Below are 20,762 nucleotides of genomic sequence, written 5' to 3' on the forward strand. Positions count from 1 at the left end.
CAAGTTCTCTGAATTCGCTAATTATCCTAATATCCTAACTCCCAGATGGTGGCCTTTAAAAGCTTGGGATCTTTTTGTCCCGGGAAAACTAATTAACAAATCATTTTCATTACTGCTTTTAAATAGACAAAGCAAAGAACGTTTGTAGCAATTGATAAAATGGACCATTTTCAAGTCACTTATTCTAAGTGCTGCATCCTAGGAACTGGGCAAGCTCTGATACACTTTCAGGGATTCGAAAAGATTTAATCCATGTTTTCCTCCTTCAGGATTTGAAAAGGGTGTGGGATTCTCATTTTCTCATTTGTGTATTTTTTTTTCAATTTATTAAACTCCTACCTGGGCATGTCTAGAAAATGAAACAGCCAATTGAATTCAGACTGTTGCTAAAGTTAATTGCTCCCTGTTAGAGCAACTTGGGTGGGTTAAGTCAAGTGAAAAGACCTACAGTATTGATAAACAGCTTGAGTAAAATTGGGGGGTTAAAGACTGATCTGGGGAGTAGATTGAGATTAAAATCAAATTGATGTTGCAGCTGAAACAAAAAATCTGACTTTTGCCTCAGATGATTTTCACTACAGGGTCTTAGCCACAACAAAGACCGAAAAAGATAGACTGAGATGCTAACTCCCAGAGGGACAGACAATGCAATGTGCCTTTAAGAGAATTACAAGTGTAAAATGCCAATTCTGCCAAGAATGAATTGAAATACAGTACTGTGTATAGCTTCTTGGTTTTTCCTTATTTAACAAGCTCTGCCTATGGCAATATGTCTGTCACAGTCATTGTCAAAGGAGAAAAAAAATACAGGTTGCCTACCATAAACATTGTGATTGCGATATTCTTCAGAACATATGCTGTTCAACAGGATTGAAAATGTGTAGCTCCATTATCACTTTCCAACAGAATGGGGAGGGGAGATTTTTCCACAAGTGTTTTAGCTGGCTTGCTTAGCATTTTGACCTTAAAATGCAGTCATTAGTATAAACTGATATTTTTCTGTTAAATGTTTTGATCAGTTATTGTATTAACACTTGGAGCCATTTCCTAGGGACCCAGGTACCCCTGTGATACATGTGTTAGAAATTGATTTATTTCTGGATGCACTTTCTCAAAATGCTCCACAAATTCCAAGAAGCCTCTCTGAAAATAAATAAATGTTATCGTAACACAAGGAATTTAAAACTGGCTGTAGTAATATCAACACAGAAAAGATATTTTCCAGCCAATGCATACTCTGTATTTAAAGAGCCATTCAAAGTCTGCTCTGTTTGCAACCCTTTGGGTTTTTTTTAATAGGGTGAGGATGATTATGGAAATCCACCCATTTTGCTTTTTTGTAGGCTATTAAAGTCTGTGTTTAAAAAAATTCAGTTATTTAAAGTGTCAATTGTAAATTAAAATGAACATGCTATTCTAGATCAGATCATTTCCAGCCAAGGTGTACTTGCTAGGTTAACAAAAAGAGGCTCATATCCTGATTTTCTTTGTTATGCGATTTTTGCAGAATTTTAAAAATATACTTTTGGCTCCTACCTTCCGCGATGTATGTCTTCCAGATGTGTAATTAAGAAGACATTTTCCTCTTTCTTTTATTTTCACTTCAACAGAGTGGCTTGGTGACTCCTGTTTCATGCAGCCATTTTTCTTGTGGCATGAAATCTAAAGTCATTTTGCCTTTTCCAAGTCTGGAGAGGGTCCTGGGCAGAAATGATAGAATTAGGATGGCTTTCCTGTAATGAGAAAACATGAGGTGTGCTGGACTGACTCGCTTGATAGGTATAGTTTTCTTGTATGTCTGGATAGACAAATGTTTAACTAGCCAGTCAGGGTGAGCTGCAGTTTAGGCTGGGCAAGTAGAAGAGAATGCGGGTACCATTCATTCACTGTACCCCTAGTGTCCCTCTGAAGGGGAGGATGGACTGGCTAAAAAGAATGTCTGGAATGGTAGCTTTTGGGTTCTTTTTTAAAAACCTAGAAGAAACATAAAGCTTGGTATTATTAGTGATCATAAAGGTGAGAAACGTAAGTGCTTTGTGGCCACAGAAATTGGCCTGAAACATTTCCGTATCCCTTCTGGGACTCACCGTATTGTGCAAGAGAAAATCTGGAACATACACAGGTAACTTCACCATGCATGCCTCTGGCTGCAGAAGATGCACTGATTCCCATTTCACCTACTGTGGCTTTTTATAGTTCACCCCACAACTTCTGGGTTTTGAGCTGCTGCTACGTAGTTCTTTGTGAGGGCTCTCGGTGCCCCCTTCTCTTCCCCCTCTCCCAATCCACAGCTTCCTTTTATTACCCTATTGTACTATGGTAGAGAAACTTGGGTGGGTAGTAGGGGAATTGTAAATGGTAGCCTGAAACTGGATGCAGCAAAGGTGTCTGAATCGGGACTGAAGGCCCAGCATAGTCCCTATACCCGCTGCCCAGATCTCCCCAGAAATGCCAGACTAACCCTGGGGGATGCTTACCCACAGAGATGGCTATGGCTTTGTAGAAGGACATTTTAAGTAATTCTGTTAAGAAGAGTTACTGTCAGGTAAATCCCAAGGGGAACACAATAGGTCCTATTGGGTAGACACTTAGATAAAGGACACACCCTTCTGAAGAAGATGGGGAGTCTGAGAAGCAGAATTAATGCTCAGGAAAAGGTGATGTTTTTGGAGGTAGCTATTGAGGAGGAATCCCCTCTCAGGGTCACACTTGGAGAGTTTCCAGTACTTTGTACCTGGAGAGTTTCCAGTACTCTACCAGTCTTGACTATGGGAGGGAGACTCAAGCAGAGGCCTGTCCATTCCATTCCTAGCTTGGGCAGTGGCTAGTAATAATAATAATAATAATGATGGAATTTGTTAAGCGCTTACTATGTGCAAAGCACTGTTCTAAGCGCTGGGGAGGTTACAAGGTGATCAGGTTGTCCCACATAATAATAATAATGGCATTTGTTAAACGCTTACTATGTGCAAAGCACTGTTCTAAGCACTGGGGAGGTTACAAGGTGATCAGGTTGTCCCACATAATAACAATAATGGCATTTGTTAAGCGCTTACTATGTGCAAAGCACTGTTCTAAGCGCTGGGGAGGTTACAAGGTGATCAGGTTGTCCCACATAATAATAATAATGGCATTTGTTAAGCGCTTACTATGTGCAAAGCACTGTTCCAAGCGCTGGGAAGGTCACAAGGTGATCAGGTTGTCCCACATAATAATAATAATGGCATTTGTTAAGCGCCCACTATGTGCAAAGCACTGTTCTAAGCGCTGGGGAGGTTACAAGGTGATCAGGTTGTCCCGTATAATAATAATAATGGCATTTGTTAAGGGCTCACTATGTGCAAAGCACTGTTCCAAGCACTGGGGAGTTTTACAAGATCAGGTTGTCCCACGGGGGCCTCCCGGTCTTCATCCCCATTTTCCAGATGAGGGAACTGAGGCCCAGAGAAGTGAAGTGACTTGCCCAAAGTCACACAGCTGACGCCCTTTATTCACCCCTCCCTCAGCTCCACAGCGTGTATGTCCATAGTACTAATAATAATGATAAGGGCATTTATGAAGCGCTTACTATATACAAAGCACTGTTCTAAGTGCTGGTGAGGTTACAATGTGATCAGGTTGTCCCACGGGGGGGCTCACAGTCCTCATCCCCATTTTCCAGATGAGGTCACTGAGGCCCAGAGAAGTGAAGTGACTTGCCCAAAGTCACACAGCTGACCCCCTTTATTCACCCTTCCCTCAGCTCCACAGCGTGTATGTCCATAGTACTACTAATAAGGCAATCTCCTGCAAGTCAAAACTCATCTGTCCTGGGCCGCAGCAGCATGGGAGAGAGTCTAGGGCAGAGACTCAAGTTTACTATGTGGAAGGAGGCAAAACCACTTCTTTATTTTTACCAAGAAAACTCTATGGATACACTACCAGAGTGATTGGTGATGGAGGCGGGGTATTCTGGGAGAGATGTGTCCATGGCGTCGCTATGGGTCAGAGATGACTCGACAGCATAAGTCAAATTGAGGAGGGAAGTCATGACTCAGTAGTGCATCTTTCCCCTTCCACTCATGACTTTTTGTCTCTTCCCTCTTTTGTTCTATTAATCAGTGGTATTTATTCAGTGCTTACTATGTGCAGAGCACTGTACTAAGTGCTTGGGACAATATAGTACAATGGACTTGGTAGACGTGCTTCCTGCCCACAAGGAGCTGACAGCCTGGAGGAGGGAACAGACTTGAAAATAAATTACAGATAGCAGAAATGGCAGACTGTAAGGCTATGAACCTCAGAAAAGCGGCGTGGCTCAGCAGAGAAGTGGCGTGGCTCAGTGGAAAGAGCCTGGGCTTTGGAGTCGGAGGTCATGGGTTCGAATTCCAGCTCTGCCAATTGTCAGCTGGGTGACTTTGGGCAAGTCACTTCACTTCTCTGGGCCTCAGTTCACTCATCTGTAAAATGGGGATTAAGACTGTGAGCCCCCCGTGGGACAACCTGATCACCTTGTAACCTCCCCAGCGCTTAGAACAGTGCTTTGCACATAGCACTTAATAAATGCCATTATTACTATTATTATTATGAACATAAATGCTAGTGGGCTGGGGTGGGATGAATATCAAAGTGCTTAAGGGGTACACACCCAAGAGCATAGGCAGTGCAGAGAGGAGGACAAATAAGGGGTGAAATGAGGAAGGCCTTTTGGAGGAGATATGATTTTATGTAGGCTTTGGAGATGAGGAGAGTGGTGGTCTGTTGGATATGAAGAGAGAGGGAGTCCAGGCCAGAGGGATGATGTGGGCAGCAGAGAAGCAGCATGGCCTCATGAAAAGACCACAGGCCTGGGAGTCAGAGGACCTGAGTTCTAATCCCTGCTCCACCGCTTGTCTGCTCGGACAAGTCACTTAACTTCTTTGTGCCTCATTTTCCTCAACAGGGATTGAATACCTGTTCTCCCTCCTACTTAGACTGTGAGCCCCATGAGGGACAGGGACTGTGTCCAACCTAATTAACATGTGTCTACCCCAGCTCTTAGAACAGTGTTTGCACTTAGCACTAAACAAATACCATAAAAAAGGAAATGTTGGCAAGATAGACAAGATTGAGTTACAGTGAGTAGGTTGGGGTTGGAGGAGCAAACTGTGCCACCTGGGGTGTAGTAGGAGATCAACAAGGTAAGATAGGAGAGGCAGAGCCGATTACCTCTGTAAAGCCAATGGTAAGGAGTTTGTTTGGTCTCTCTCTATTCACTTAAGGTAGGATGTGGAGTGAAACCAGGAAAATGATGGAAAGGTGTATGTGACAAGTCAGGCTCAGTTACATTGATGATGGGGGCAAAAGTTTAGGTTGATTCTTATGTTCTAGTTCTAGGGAAAGCAAACATCAAGACCAACATACTAGGAGGGCTCAGAAATCAACAAAAAGGGCAGTTGACTCACACTGGCAGTCTCTACTTCAGAACAGGTTGCACTTTTAACAACTCTGACACTGTGGTTTGGTTTTTCCAGAGTATAACAGAGAGAACATAAAACTTGACTTCACAAAGGTGCCAGTTTACCAAGGAATCATGCCTCCCCCTCCCCCCGGCTATTTTCCATAAAGAGGGAGACAGGCAATTATGGGAGCGCTTGCTAACTTGTCCCTGTTACAAATAGTCCTTGTCCTCCCACAGTTGGATTCCTGCATTTTGGGGCCATGGTGATGGAGACCTTTGAAAACAGAAAAACATTGGCCCTGAACTTGGTGAAGAGAGTTGTGGCTATTTATTAGGAGCAATGATCGAACGAAAGACATTGGTTTAATTTGGCCGTGCTCATGATGGTCAACCTCGTCAGCTGTTAGGCTTTGAGAATGTGGGTTGGAGCAGAGTGTTGTGATGTGTGTTTTTCTCGTTAACCAGCATTTGAGCCTGGCTCCTTTCCCAAGGCAAGCTCTCCAGTCTGATTCCACATTAGCCTTTACTGTTCGCCTTCATTACAGAGGTTTGGCTGGGAGCATGTCTTCCTGTATTGAAACATTATGCAGTTAGAGTAGCAGGGACACAGAATAGCCTTTTCATAATTTCTTTATTGTAAATTGGGTCATAAGAAAAATAGCATCTTAAGTTTATAATAAAGATGATGCGTGTAGTCTTGGGGAAACTCAGAATGTTATCCGGAGCTGGTGCCGATATTCAACTTGATATGGCTATGCCAGGCAGCAATTATCCTTCTGCTTGTCCTTATGCTGCAAAGTGAAATACACTCAGCTGGGAGAGGATTGTGTCATTGGCCTACAGCAATAAAAAAAAACGATATTCAAACCATGGGGTTGAAGTACTGGGATTCCCTTTACCTCTGCTTGCAGGTGACCCTGATCTTTGGTTATGGAAGGGGTGAAGGTGGCCTGAACAGTTCTTCAGACTTCTTTATTTTCCTCTGGCCACACTACCCTGGCTGAGCTTATGTCTTTCTCATCTCAACCTTTTGTTGTTCTTTGTTGGAGAGACCCACAGTCAGTGAGAGTGAGTGAGCGACACATCGATTTGGAGATGCAGAATCATCATGGCATCAGAGCCACTTGAGCTGCATGCTGGGTGTGGGGGGTTGGAGATAGGAGGTGTGATAGATACTAGAATTGTAAAGCTGAAAATAATCTCAAGGAGGTTTACAGGTGGGATTGCACCTCAGCTGTCTGAAGAAGAGTGTCTGTCCTAATCCTCATGTTCTCATGAAAAGAAATTTTTTAAAAATGGTATTTGCTAAGCGCTTACTATGTGCCAGGCATTGTACTAAGCGCTGGCGCAGATACAAACTAATCAGTTTGGACATAGTCCCTCACACACATAATAATAATAATAATTAATAATTAGTAATTATGGTATTTGTTAAGCGCTTACTACGTGTCGAGCACTCTTCTAAGCACTGGGGTAGATACAAGGTAATTAGGTCATCCATGTGGGGCTCACAGCCTTAATCCCCATTTTACAGATGAGGTAACTGAGGCACAGAGAAGTGAAGTGACTTGCCCAAGGTCACACAGCAGACATGTAGCAGAGTTGGTATTAGAATCCAGGTCTTTCTGACTTCTAGGCCCGTGCTCTATCCACTGGGACACGCTGCTTCTGGATAAATGTCTTCTGTGACCTCTTCCAGAAATTAAACGAGATTTATGTTCCCCTCTGTATAAATCCTAAATCCCTCTTCTTGTAGTGTATCTACAAGTTTAGTTATCTATTTTCCTCATGTCATGTCATCACTGGAGATGGAGAACAATTGGTCACCTTATTTTGTGTAAAAATTTAACTCTCTTTGCTCCTGCAGGGTAGCCTCTTAACTGTACCTCACTCTTGACGTGCCTATCTTTGACCCATTGTGCATTCCCTTCCCCTTGCCTGGAAGTCCCGCTCCCTTCAAGTCCACAGCTCTCCCCATTGTCAAAGCCCTCATGGTAATTCACCACCTTCAGGAGGCATTCCCCAACCAGTCCTCATTCATTCATTCCTTCATTCAATCATATTTATTGAGTGCTTACTGTGTGCAGAGCACTGTACTAAGCGCTTGGGAAGTACAAGTTGGCAACATATAGAGACAGTCCCTACCCAACAGAGGGCTCACAGTCTAGAAGGGGGAGACAGAGAACAAAACAAAACATATTAACAAAATAAAATGAATATAATAAATATGTACAAATAAAATAAATAGAGTAATAAATGCGTACAAACATATATACATTTATACAGGTGCTGTGGGGAGGGGAAGGAGGTAAGGCGGAGGGGATGGGGATGGGGAGGAGGGGGAGAGGAAGGAGGGGGCTCAGTCTGGGAAGGCCTCCTGGAGGAGGTGAGCTCTCAGTAGGGCTTTGAAGGGAGGAAGAGAGCTAGCTTGGTGGATGTGTGGAGGGAGGGCATTCCAGGCCAGGGGGATGACGTGGGCCGGGGGTCGATGACGGGACAGGCGAGAACGAGGCATGGTGAGGAGATTAGTGGCAGAGGAGCAGAGGGTGCGGGCTGGGCTGTAGAAGGAGAGAAGGGAGGTGAGGTAGGAGGGGGCGAGGTGATGGAGAGCCTTGAAGCCGAGGGTGATGATTTTTTGCCTGATGCGTGGGTTGATTGGTAGCCACTGGAGATTTTTGAGGAGGGGAGTAACATGCCCAGAGTGTTTCTGTACAAAGACGATCCGGGCAGTGGCGTGACGTATGGATTGAAGTGGGGAGAGACAGGAGGATGGGAGATCAGAGAGGAGGCTGATGCAGTAATCCAGACGGGATAGGATGAGAGCTTGAACGAGCAGGGTAGTGGTTTGGATGGAGAGGAAAGGGCGGATCTTGGCGATGTTGCGGAGGTGAGACTGGCAGGTTTTGGTGACGGATTGAATGTGAGGGGTGAACGAGAGAGCGGAGTCGAGGATGACACCAAGTTTGCGGGCTTGTGAGACGGGAAGGTTGGTAGTGCCGTCAACAGTGATGGGAAAGTCAGGGAGAGGGCAGGGTTTGGGAGGGAAGGCAAGGAGTTCAGTCTTGGACATGTTGAGTTTTAGATGGCGGGCAGACATCCAGATGGAGATGTCCTGAAGGCAGGAGGAGATGCGAGCCTGGAGGGAGGGGGAGAGAGCAGGGGCAGAGATGTAGATTTGGGTGTCATCGGCATAGAGATGATAGTTGAAGCCGTGGGAGTGAATGAGTTCACCAAGGGAGTGAGTGTAGATCGAGAACAGAAGGGGACCAAGAACTGACCCTTGAGGAACCCCTACAGTAAGGGGATGGGAGGGGGAGGAGGAGCCCGCAATAGAGACTGAGAATGAACTGCCGGAGAGAAAAGAGGAGAACCAGGAGAGGACAGAGTCTGTGAAGCCAAGGTTGGATAGTGTGTTGAGGAGAAGGGGGTGGTCCACCATGTCGAATCTCTGGGTATACTATCCCAATGGCCACCCATAGCACTCATATGTGTATCAGCTTATTTCTTTTATTGATTCATTTTTCCATACTTGATCCATTAAATCTGCTTTTTTCCCCCTCCAGTTCCCTTTCCCCTCCAGTTCCTACTGTCAATATACAATTTGCATCTGCCTGTCTCCTCAGTTAGATTGTAAGCTCCTCAAGGGCAGGGAGTATATAGTCTTCCTTTATTGTGTTCTCCCAAGGGCCTGATGCAATGCTGTGCACACAGTAAGTGCTCAACAAATACTCTTGAAATGAATGAATATCCTATTAAACTGCCTCTGTGTCATTTCATCTCCAACCCAAATAATCCCAATTCCTTTCGCCTTTTATTATGATCCTATCCGGGAGCTCTTTGCGTATTTTTCACTGCCTGTCTCTGGATTGCGCACATTTTCTATATCCTTTTTATAAAATGTGTCAAGCTTAAAGCTCCTCATAGTAATTTAACAGGTCTGACTAATGCTAAGCATGCTGGGAGAACAACACCCTACCCAAAGCAGTTTCACTTGCTGACTCTCTTATGATCCTTCTTGAACCCTAGGCGTTTCCTTTCTTTAAATGTATTCCTCAGCTTGAATCTTGATAGCTTGTTTTTCAGGTGAGTTGTGGCCCCAAAATACTTCATGACTAAATCTTTCAGGACAGCATTAACCTAACTTTTGTGGTTCATTCCAGTCTGGTAGTGGCATTCTGCCTGTTCAAAATTTCCTAGAAGAGTCCTTTGGGAACATAGTGTCTCCCTCACTAGACTGTAAGCTCCCTGAGGGTAGAAATTGTGTCTTCTAACTATTTTGTACTCTTTGAAAGACCTAGTGCAGTGCGCTGCACAGAATAAGGCATTCAGTAAATGTGATTGATTTGATTAATAAGATTTTCTCTTTCCCTTTCCTTAAGTGATGCTAGAGAATTGCTATTGCTGTTTATGATGAAGCGTTAGAGCCTGGAAGTGGAGTGGGGAGGGATGCTTCAATGAAGAGTGAAGTGCTTTTTGTTTATATGCATGTTGTTGAAAGCTTTATGATTGCTTTCTGGTGGTTCATTTCATTGTTGTTATTCTCTTCTACAACAAGTGCGTTCTCTCTCCTTCAGTGAAAAAGAAAAGAAGTTGGCATAAACATGACACTGGACAGATGACTGATGTCAAACCTGTTCAGAATGGAAGTCAAATTTTCATTAAAGAGCTACGAAGTCGGACTTTTCCCAGGTAGGTGGGCTGGCCTTGGGGACAGATGTGGAATGAAGTGACCAGAGTTTTAGGAGCCTGCAATGGGACCAAAAAGACAGGAAAAAAATAGAGTCATCAAAGAGGGAGAGGGGAGGGACAGATTGAGGCTTTTTGGGTTGTGGGCAGGTACCCTGAAACTGATTATCTTATCTAGTGGGGGATATCTGATCACTTTCATGTTGGGGGCCATGTAAAGCTTTAGAAAGTGTGCAGGTAAATGTTCTGGGGATGACCACCACCTAGATTGTAAACTCCTTGAGGGTAGGGATTGTGTCTGCCAACCCTGTAGTCTCCTTGAGGGCAGGGAGTGTGTCTGGTATATTGTTATATTATACTCTACCAAGTGCTTAGTACAGTGCTCTGTACACAGTAAGTGTTCAATAAATACCATCTGTCAAATAGGGAATTAGACTGTGAGTCCCGCATAGGACAACCTAATAACCTTGTATCTCCCCCAGGGTTAGAATAGTGTTTGGCACATAGTAAGTGCTTAACAAATGCCATTATTATTATTATTATTATTATTATCATTATTATTATTATTATTATTACTACCATGGGGTGATTGATTGATTGATTGACCAACCCCAGCCATTTTATGAATTTTATGAATGAATTTTTAAATTTATAGAAGGCCTGCTGTCCAGGAGCAATCTTTAGTTTCCGGATTCTATTTTTGTTATTAAGAAGATTTTTTTTTTTGACTTGGGATTCATTTCACACATTTTTTCCCCTCTCCACTTTGGGTGAGCAGTCAAGAGTTTAATTATAGTCAAACAAACTCTGTTGCTTGTGGTTAGAACATTAGAATTTTGCATCAGCGATGTATGCCACCATAGAAGAATTTCCCATGTAATGTTGGGGTATTTGTTTTTGGAAAATCACATTCAATCCATGTGACTTCGAAAGAGTTTACGTTTAGCAACATCCAGTTGAGGCTGCAGCATCAATACACTTGACAGAAACATCCACGTATCTGCATTTATTTGGGCTTGGAGAGCGAGTCACCATCACCTTTAGGTTGGCAGGATGGTGAAAGCTACTGGAGCTGAAGGGGTATCAGCATGAATTATATTTAGTAGATTGTTGGCTATCATGACTATCATCACAAAAACAGCAGACTGTTAATCGAATTGTTACTCTCAGCAGAGTAGGATCTAAGCTCTTGTTCCACCGAGGCCCCATGAGATTGGTTTCAATCTCTGGTTAAAACCTGTGAGCTAAGACAGTCTCTGCTGTATTCAGTAAATGAAGGGGATGGAATTGATAGAGATTGCTTTACTCTGGGGGCCAGTTTCTGAATGCTTGTGCCCTAGCCGAGAATTGAGAGGGAGTCCTTTTACATAGTTTGCCATCTTGTGCCTAGTATGAAGGATGTTTCCATGCCACATCATCCTCTGTTGTTGTGCTAAGTCCACATTATGCTGAAACAGTTTCAATATGGTTGTTTTTCTGTATTGAGATCTTGAGAGCCTCAAGTAGCTAAACCAACAAATTTCAACTACCAACACAGCTCATGGAGTTGACTTGGATTGAGTCAACAGCCACTTGTAAGATACTTTAATTGTTTTTATCTTGAGCACCTAAAGACCTGAGAGCTGTTCCATTGGAAAAGGCAGTGAATGAGAACTACTTGGTCAGGTGGTCTTCTCGGGATTAAGCGGAAATGCAATATGGCCTAAATTTGGATGGGCCCATTCCGAATAGCACACCAGATAGGCTGCCATAAGATAAAACAGTGGTAGGAGCTATAAAGTTCAAGTACAACAGCTCTTTGAAAGGGCAACCTTTCTGGGTGCCCAATGTGACCGGGACTGTGGATCCAGCATTGGCCTTTACAGCCACACATGCACGCAGAGGTGTCTTTCTTCTAATACAAAGGACAACTACGTTTAGGTTGTTACGGCCTACCGTGGGATAATTATTACAGATGAAACATTGAGTTCAGTTGTCATTTAGCATGAAAACAGACAGAAACAGAGGTCCTATTGAGGAGGTAAAGCCAAGCTGGAGACTGATACTTGATAGTCACTTTTTGTGAATGGGGCTCATCCTTTTGTGTTTTAAGTGGTTTCCTGGTTGGTGTGCACAGAAAATTTCCCTACATTAACGCAGAGCACTGTCCATTGAAGAAGCTTTCAACACCCTGAACTGAACCTGAAGTTCTTTCTGTCAACTGAATTTAGTTTCTGACTGGAACTGTGGAGGCTTCTTTGTGCAATATCTTCATATTTTTCCATTTCTAAGCAAATGGAGCAATAGAAAAACTTATGAGTAAAGACTGTCTGAATTTTGGGCACTGTGAACCCCAAAATAAGCATCCTGCTTAAAAGGTCACTCCTTGTTCTGACTTAACTTGGATTGACCAGAAATGAAGGCCTCAATTTAGCAGCCTCAAACTCAGGATCTGAAATGCAGTACCCTATTTCTCCCTCAAATTTTGCCACTTCAACATTTCCATGTCACCAGAGCACTTGAGTTCTCCTCCTTTCCCTCCTCTTCAGAGCACTTGGGTTCATATCTTTAAATGCTGTTGCTTTAGTGTCTGTTTCCCCTGCTAGATTTTAAGCTCCTCGAAGGCAGGGATTGTGCTTATTAACGCTATTGTATTCTTCCAAGCACTCAGTACTGTGCTGTGCACAGAATAATTGCTTAATAAATACAGTTGATTGATCGATAGTAAGCAGGTTGATCTTCATGGTCCCAGGTTTTCTGAGTGGCCCGAGACAAAGTACAGTAGCAATAGTAGCCACTTTTCCCATCCTGGTCCCCTGCCTCAAGCTCTAAAGGCTGCTGACTGATAGCCTAACCTGTATTCAGGGTTAGTTTGGTCTTTGCCTGCAAGGTGCAAGTGCGTTTTGTGAAGTGAATTTGTCAGTAGAAAAAGCAGTTTGGGGCCGGGATCTGCTGGAGACAGACCTAACTTTCAGCTTTTAATGTTAGTAGGGATCTGGCCTTGCAGATGAAATTAATATTTTTGGAGCCATGAGCCTTCCCTGGGAACCTTGCTATTATCACACCCCGCCTTATTGACAGGCAGAATTTCAGGCTTTTTTATACTCCAGTCCTGTGCCCTCACTCACCAAAATATCCTGGGGATTTCCAGGGCACTTTCCAGAGTACAGTGGATTTGTGGTGGGGCAAGAGAGGGGGTACACCGGCTCCGCAGGCTCCATCTTCCTCAATGTCATCTGTGTTTATTCAACTCTATTTTGTGCACTAAGCAATGAGCTGGAATGAAAAGATAAGTGTAAGGTGACGTCAGTTGCCCTCATGGAACTTCCAATCTAATGTGGATAGTGGAAGTGATGACCAGTGAATACAAAATAAGTGCATCAATCTACTGATTACAAATGTGTAGTACAGTACATTGCACACAGTGGGCACTGGATAAATACCATTGATCTTACTCTATAGCCGTCCTGTGAGTTAGAAGGTGATGGGGAGCTTTTATCAGTATGGGTGGTTATCGTTGACAGGACCAGTGAATGGCCGACAGTTTTTTCTTCAACATGCGCTAGTAAGTCTTGTCCTGTGCTGCACTGTTGCATTCATTACCCACAGTGCCAATCAGTCAGTTGTATTTTTGAGTGCTTACTGTGTGCAGAACACTGTACTAAGCACTTGAGAGAATGCAACGTAACAGTAAGACAGACACATTCCCTGCCCACAATGAGCTTACAGTTGAGAGGGGGAGACAGACATTATTGTAAATCAATAAATTATGGATATATACATAAGTGTTGTGGGGCTAAGGGGGAGGTGGTGAATAAAGGGAGCAGATCAGAACAATGCAGAAGGAAGTGAGAGAAAAGGAAATGAGTGCTTAGTCAGATGAGGCCTCTTGGAGGAGATGTACCTTCAATAAGGCTTTGAAGGTGGAGAGAATAATTGTCTGTCGGATATGAAGAGAGGGGGCATTCCTGGTCATAGGCAGGATGTGGGTGAGAGTTCTGGAGCAAGATAGGCAAGATCGAGGTACAGTGAGTAAGTTGGTATTAGAGGAGTGAAGTGTGTGGGCTGGGTTGTAGTAGGAGATTAGCGAGGTGAGGTAGGAGGGGGCAAAGTGACTGAGTGCTTTTAAGCCGATGATAAGGAGTTTCTGTTTGATGCAGAGGTGGATGGGCAATCACTGGAGGTTCCTGAGGAGTGGGGCAACTAGACTGAATGTTTTTGTAGAAAAATGATCCAAGCAGCTGGGTGAAGTATGGACTCAAATAGGGTGAGACAGGAGGCCGAGAGGTCAGCAACAATGCTGATACAGTAATTAAGGCTGGATAGGATAAATGCTTGGGTTAACATGGTAGTAGTTTGGATGGAGAGGAAAGGGCAAATTTTAATGATGTTGTGAAGGTTGAACTGACAGGAGTTAGTGATAGATTGAATATGTGGGTTGAATGAGAGAGAAGGGTCAAGGATAATGCCAAGGTAATGGGCTTGTGAGGTAGGAAGGATGGTGGTGCTGTCTACAGTGATGGGAAAGTCAAGGGGGAGGGCAGGGTTTGGGTGGGAAGAGTAGGAGTTCTGTTTTGGAGCTGTTAAGTGTGAGGTGATGGTGGGACATCAAAGTAGAGATGTCTTGAAGGCAGGACAAAATGCGAGACTGCAGAGAGGGAGGGAAATCAGGGCTGAAGATATTGATTTGGGAATCATCCTCATAGAGGTGGTGGTTGAAGCCATGGGAGTGAATGAGTTCTCCAAGGGAGTGGGTGAAAATAGAAGAGGACCCAGAACTGAACCTTGAGGGACATCCACAGTTAGGAGGTGGGAGACAGAGGAGGAGCCCTTGAAAGAGACTGAGAATGAGCAGTCAAAGAGCTAGGAGGAGAACCAGGAGAAGACAGTGTCCATCAGGCCAAGGTTGAATAATGTTTCCAGGCAAAGGGGGTGATTGACAGTATCAAAGTCAGGTGAGAGGTCGAGGAGGATTAAGATGGAGTAGAGGCCACTGGATTTGGCAAGAAGGAGCTCATCAGTACTCAGTGTCATTTTCATTTCTCCCTTTTGGTGTTTGGATCTTCCCTTGACGGTCAGCATACCATAGATCAGTTGTGTGGGTATTTTGCTGTTGTGCATTCTCCTCATTCATCCTGTTCAGCATAGGTGTGATGTGATGAGGATTGCTTAGAAGCTGGTGGTCTGACTGTGTTCCAGGACCTCTTTGTTTGTGATCATGCCTTCTCCACTTGTATGGAATGTAGGTGGCATTTTTGGAACTGCCACGTGCTGAGGAAACAGTAATTGAAGTGAATAGGGTAGCATGTTGAGTAGTAAGGGAATTTGTGTATCTTGGAGTGATAGTCGCTGTCTTAAGGATAGACTTCTGGGCAAATGAGGAGGCACAAAGGAGGTGGTGTTTTCACACTAAAAATACCATTTCTATGAGTTCATCCTAATGTTTTCCTGCCTTTCCACGCTGAATTTCAACACATATTACTAGTAGTAACCACTGCCCTAGTATTATCGGGCTAATGAATGCACCTGTTCATCAGCATTGTTAAGATAAAGGTGGAATATATGATAGCCTTTCAATTTATCAGTAGGCTTTCCCCCATGGAGTTCCAGAAATGCTCTCCTAAGACTTTCTTGGGTGACCATTACCTCTTTCCAAACCCACTTCTTGAAACGTCCTTAGCTATAGGATCGGGAGAATAGTAAGATTGTCCCTGCTATGTTAATTCATCCTGTGTTAACTTTCTCACGGCCCTCTTTGAGAATATTTCCTTGTCACCCTTCCTTGAGCCCTCCTTGAAAAAATGGGAATGATGAAAATTCTGCACCTAGAATAACCTCTTCGTTGCCACTTCACCACATGTAGCTTGGTCACAACCACCAAAAAATGAACTTCTCTCAATCTTATTGCTGAACCAACACTACCATGGTTACTGGATTTCTTCTGAGAGGATCAGAAAATTCTCCTCAGGCCATCAGATAAAAGTAAGAGGAGCTTCAACTATCGTCCAAGTGTAAGGGCTTCACCTCCAACTAGGCTGAATCAAAGACCCTTTTTCCTGGTTAGTGATTTGACGGCGGTGGTGTAAACTCATTTCCCCTGACAGTTCTCAACTCTCCTGGCTGTAGTTTAGAAAAACACTCAGTAGAGGGCAGCCAAGTATTAGTCATAGCTCTTTTTTGAGTTTCTTTCTCCACGAAATACTCTGGCACCTATTCTCTCAGGCTTGTCACACACACACACACACACACACACACACACACACACACACACCCTCCCCCCCCCCCCCCCCCCCACCTCCCTTAATTCTCATCTCTGTGTTAATGGAAACCACATGCACATTTCTAGAGGACACTCCCTTCGGATTATTACACTTTCTTAAAACAATAGGAGCCTGGGAACAAGGAATTTGCTTTGGAGCCTTCCAGAATCTTCCCATTTGTTTTAATTCAATCCATTCAGAAAATGGATGTTGCTTTGCTTTGCCCCTTTGAAAGGTCCTTTTAGCCAGTTTTGGTGAGCTAGCCCTCTGAAATGAATTGACCTCTTTGATCACCTTTTTGAGCTTAGTGGTACCCAGCTGTAATAGTAATATCTCTTCATTGATTATGGCTAGACAGTTTAACACTTGTGCATTAACAAAAAAAGGGACCCAATCTCAAAAATGGGTACGTAAAGGTATGTTCTGCTTTCCCAATCCCTTAGGGAATTGTGTACCTTTCCAGGCAAGCACTTGAAGAATTATTTTGTCTCACTTAACCAATCCCGCTTCAATTTGTTCCGGAGATTTGCAGCACTGAAAATGCACTCTAGTAATGTACTGTTTTGTAGCCTTTGTTCTTGCTGTTTGTTGCTCAGCTTCGAAATGTCACTCTCTTTCACTGTGTGAGTAGGAAGATGTACACTCTGAGACCATATTCAATAGTGTTTCCCTTTCTAGTGCTGAAGATGTGGTGGTGAAGGTGACTGGAAGTCAACTCACGACAGAATACATGGAAGAAAATGGATTCACAGAACCCATCCTGGTTCCCAAGAAAGATGGCTTGGGCTTAGCTGTTCCAGCCCCTACATTTTATGTCAGTGATGTTGAAAACTATGTTGGTATGTATTGCATTTCCTGATACCATAAAGCCAGATTATCTGGTCAGCACACACACACACACACACACACACACACACACACGTGTGTGTACCATGATTTTTTAGTCAGAAAGAACAGACTAGAATTTTTTGATTCGCTTTATCTATTTCCAATTGAAAATAAGCACCAGCTCATCTTTTTGGCCCTCTTGGTCGTTTTTGTGAAGTGTCAATGATCCAAATTTTGTTTTTGTTCTGGGTGCAAGTCAGTTTGCTGAGGAACTCTTATTTCATGCTGCACTAAAGTCAGAAATAAGCTTTTTTTCTGATTCCTGAAATTTGAGTCACATGTGGTGTAATATTGCCTGAGAACATTTTAAGCATGAACAGGAGCTAAGGTGATGGAGAATCCACTGAAATGCATCCAAAGAAAATACAGCTTTCCTAGAAATAGCTTTAGGGCAACAAAAGGATGAAACTTGAATAGGTAATTGGAACCTACTAAATGTGTTCAGAGAAAAAGGGAAAACTGGGGGCAGGGGCAGTAGCGGGGCAGGAAGAATAAGCTTGTGCTGGGTCTAGATTGCATTTTTTTTATTTCAATAAATACAGAGTCATACCTTCGCCAAGGAAAAAATTGCTCTTTCTGTTGTCCTGGGAAAAAGCCAGTTGGGGTATCCTTCAGTATTTAAAAGGTGTTGAAATTTAGAAGAAGGAAAATGCAGACCTGTCCCTCTAAATTGAACTCCTGTGAGTTGGTGTTGAAGATCAACACTTAATAATGTCTATTATTCAGTTTTTACTGCTGTTCATGTATTGTCATGTCTGTGCATCCTGAAGTAGTTTTTTCAAAAAGGGTTATGTTTTTAAAAGGGAAACAGTAGAATGTAACAAGAATTCTCTTCATTACTTCATTTAAAAAATCTGGTAGGGCAAAGTGACCAGATTTCTCTCAGACTGTGGTAGTGGTGGTAGAGTGGGGTGGGGGCGGTGGGCAGGGCATCCAGGGGGTGAGGTTAGAGAAAGTTAGAAAGGTGTAGAGAAAGTAGGAGAGAAAGAAGGCAAGAGGGAAAAGAAACAGAGAGAAAGTGTAAATGAGAAGGAAAAGAGGAGAAGAGGAGAAAGGAAATAGGGGAGGGAGAGGGAAAGGAGAATAATAGGGAAGAAGAGGAGAATATAGGGTGAAAAGAGACAGGAAAAACATGGGCGGGGGAATTGCCTCCTTTCCCACTGCTGCCACCACTGCTGTCCTACACCCCTACCCCCTTGCCACTGCCTAGCTTAAAAAAAAAAGACTGCCATGCCAGTGGCTGCAGCAGCAGGCGGCAGTGGTAGCCATGCCAGAACTGACCTTTCCAGGTAGTTGATGGGAGTTTCTGGTGCATCCACTTGGCATGTATGGCATAGTGGAGAGAGCCCGGGCCTGGGTGTCAGAAGGTCATGGGTTCTAATGCTGGCTCCACCACTTGTCTGATGTGTGACTTTGGGCAAGTCACTTTACTTCTCTGTGCCTCAGTTTCCTCATGTGAAAAATGGGGATTGAGACAGTGAGCCCTTTGTGGGACAGGAACTGTGTCCAACCCAGTTTGCTTGTATCCACCCCAGTGCTAAGTATAGTGTCTGACACATAGTAAGCGCTTAACAAATATCATTTTTATTATTATCGTCTTTCTGGCCATTCCTGAAACTTCCATGAAAGGCCCCACGAGCCTGTTCAGCCATGGAGGTGACGACAGCAGAAGCAATAGCAGTATGGCTCAGTGGAAAGAGCCTGGGCTTGGGAGTCAGAGGTCATGGGTTCAAATCCCAGCTCCGCCGCTTGTCAGCTGTGTGACTTTGGGCAAGTCACTTCACTTCTCTGGGCCTCATTTACCTCATCTGTAAAATGGGGGTTAAGACTGTGAGCACCACGTGGAACCTGATCACCTTGTATCCTCCCCAGTGCTTAGAACAGTGCTTGGCACATAGTAAGCGCTTAACAAATGCCATCATTTTTTTTATTGCTGCCAATGAAAAAGAGGAGGCAGAAGAGTCTGTTCCTTTACTTCTTTTTTCTGCTGCCCTGCCATTACCCTCACTACTGAAGCTCTGGAGCGTCTCAGGACCATAGTAAAGGAGAATGAGGGTGGGACTAGGAGGGGGCCTCCAGTGCTGCCTTACAAAGGGACTTAGACTTGACCAGAATCTTTGGGACATGCAGAAAGTGCAGCACTGGGCCCATTTGAAATAGCTCAAAAGATACTTCATAGGATGGGTGGAAGTAGAGAATGGCTGATGATCTTCCCATTAGTGCCCCCACGCCCTGCTTCAGACCTGAAACACCCTTTATTGCAGTCCCTGGACAGAGACTTCTGGACAGAGGCTCACTCCTCCTTTGGAGCATAATTCCCCTTAGACACAACCGCAGCACTGCATCTCACTTTCAACTCTTCAGCTTTTTCCTCTTTCACATCCTGTCGTCATGTACTCCATCTTATAGGAGTCCGAGGGCTGCAGAGCTCCCTGTTCAGGGTTCCTTGTAGCATGGTGGAGTCCAGGAAAAAACATTTTGGGGACTGTTTTCCTCAGTGTAAGTTTCCTTTAAACTCATTTTTACTTGTTACTCTTTTAGACTGTGAGCCCACTGTTGGGTAGGGACTGTCTCTATATGTTGCCAATTTGTACTTCCCAAGCGCTTAGTACAGTGCTCTGCACACAGTAAGCGCTCAATAAATACGATTGATGATGATGATGATGATGACAAGAGTCCTTCATATTAACTTCACAGAATCATAGCTGGAAGAGGCCCAAAATGCACCTGACCTCAGACAGGTCAATGTCTGAACCATCCAGAAAATATGACTGGGTATTTTAAAGGTTGGCTGTTATTATTGTGCCCGTTTTCCTGTTGAAGAGACTGAGACATGAGAGATTAAATAACTTGACAAAAATGACTTTGTCCTACCATACCAACATACACATGCCCAAATCGGTTTATTTCATGTAAGCAATACAGGTTGCTTATTTTATATATTTTTTATTAGGGAACAAAGGAAGCTGGAATCTTTCTTTTGTGTCCTGTTGATCCTGTCAGCTAGAGAGTCAGATTTAAGAAGTAGAGCCATATTTGTTGCTCAACTAAATCTTAGTACTTCTCTCTTGTGAAAAAAACACATTCTTGGCTTTTGGGGGGAAAGAATGCTGGTGACCACATCAGGCAGGGCAGTGCTCCCCTTCTGAATGTAGTTTCAGTCTTGACTATATGGGCCCAGGCCTCCCAAATAGAGAAGTGGCTAATCTTTCTCTTATCTGGATCCCATAGGACCAGAGAGGAGCGTAGATGTCACCGATGTCACCAAACAGAAAGACTGTAAGATGAAGCTAAAGGAATTTGTTGATTATTACTACAGCACAAACAGAAAGAGAGTCCTGAATGTCACTAACCTGGAGTTTTCAGACACAAGGTAAGCGAGAACTGACATTTAGAAATGCATTTTTGAAGGGAATGTGTTTAATTTTCTCTGGCAATCTTCTGTTGGCTTTTTCTTCATTTAAATAACAAAACACACACAAAGGATAATCAGTGGGGAGTTTAACTAGGGGTCATTTTCTGCAGGACTA

General features: G+C 43.7%; 1 protein-coding gene across 2 annotated transcripts in view; it reads left to right on the forward strand.

Moving 5' to 3' along the window:
• Positions 1–20,762, forward strand: part of PHF2 (PHD finger protein 2) — a 202,311-nt gene that overhangs the window by 109,372 nt on the left and 72,177 nt on the right. For both annotated transcript variants that reach the window (XM_038772093.1, XM_038772094.1), the window contains exons 3-5: positions 9,994–10,108; positions 17,023–17,183; positions 20,464–20,605. In XM_038772093.1, coding sequence (XP_038628021.1) covers positions 9,994–10,108; positions 17,023–17,183; positions 20,464–20,605 — 418 coding nt within the window. The remainder of the gene's footprint in view (positions 1–9,993; positions 10,109–17,022; positions 17,184–20,463; positions 20,606–20,762) is intronic.

The sequence above is a fragment of the Tachyglossus aculeatus genome, chromosome X1 (assembly GCF_015852505.1).
Source record: "Tachyglossus aculeatus isolate mTacAcu1 chromosome X1, mTacAcu1.pri, whole genome shotgun sequence".
NCBI lineage: Eukaryota > Metazoa > Chordata > Mammalia > Monotremata > Tachyglossidae > Tachyglossus > Tachyglossus aculeatus.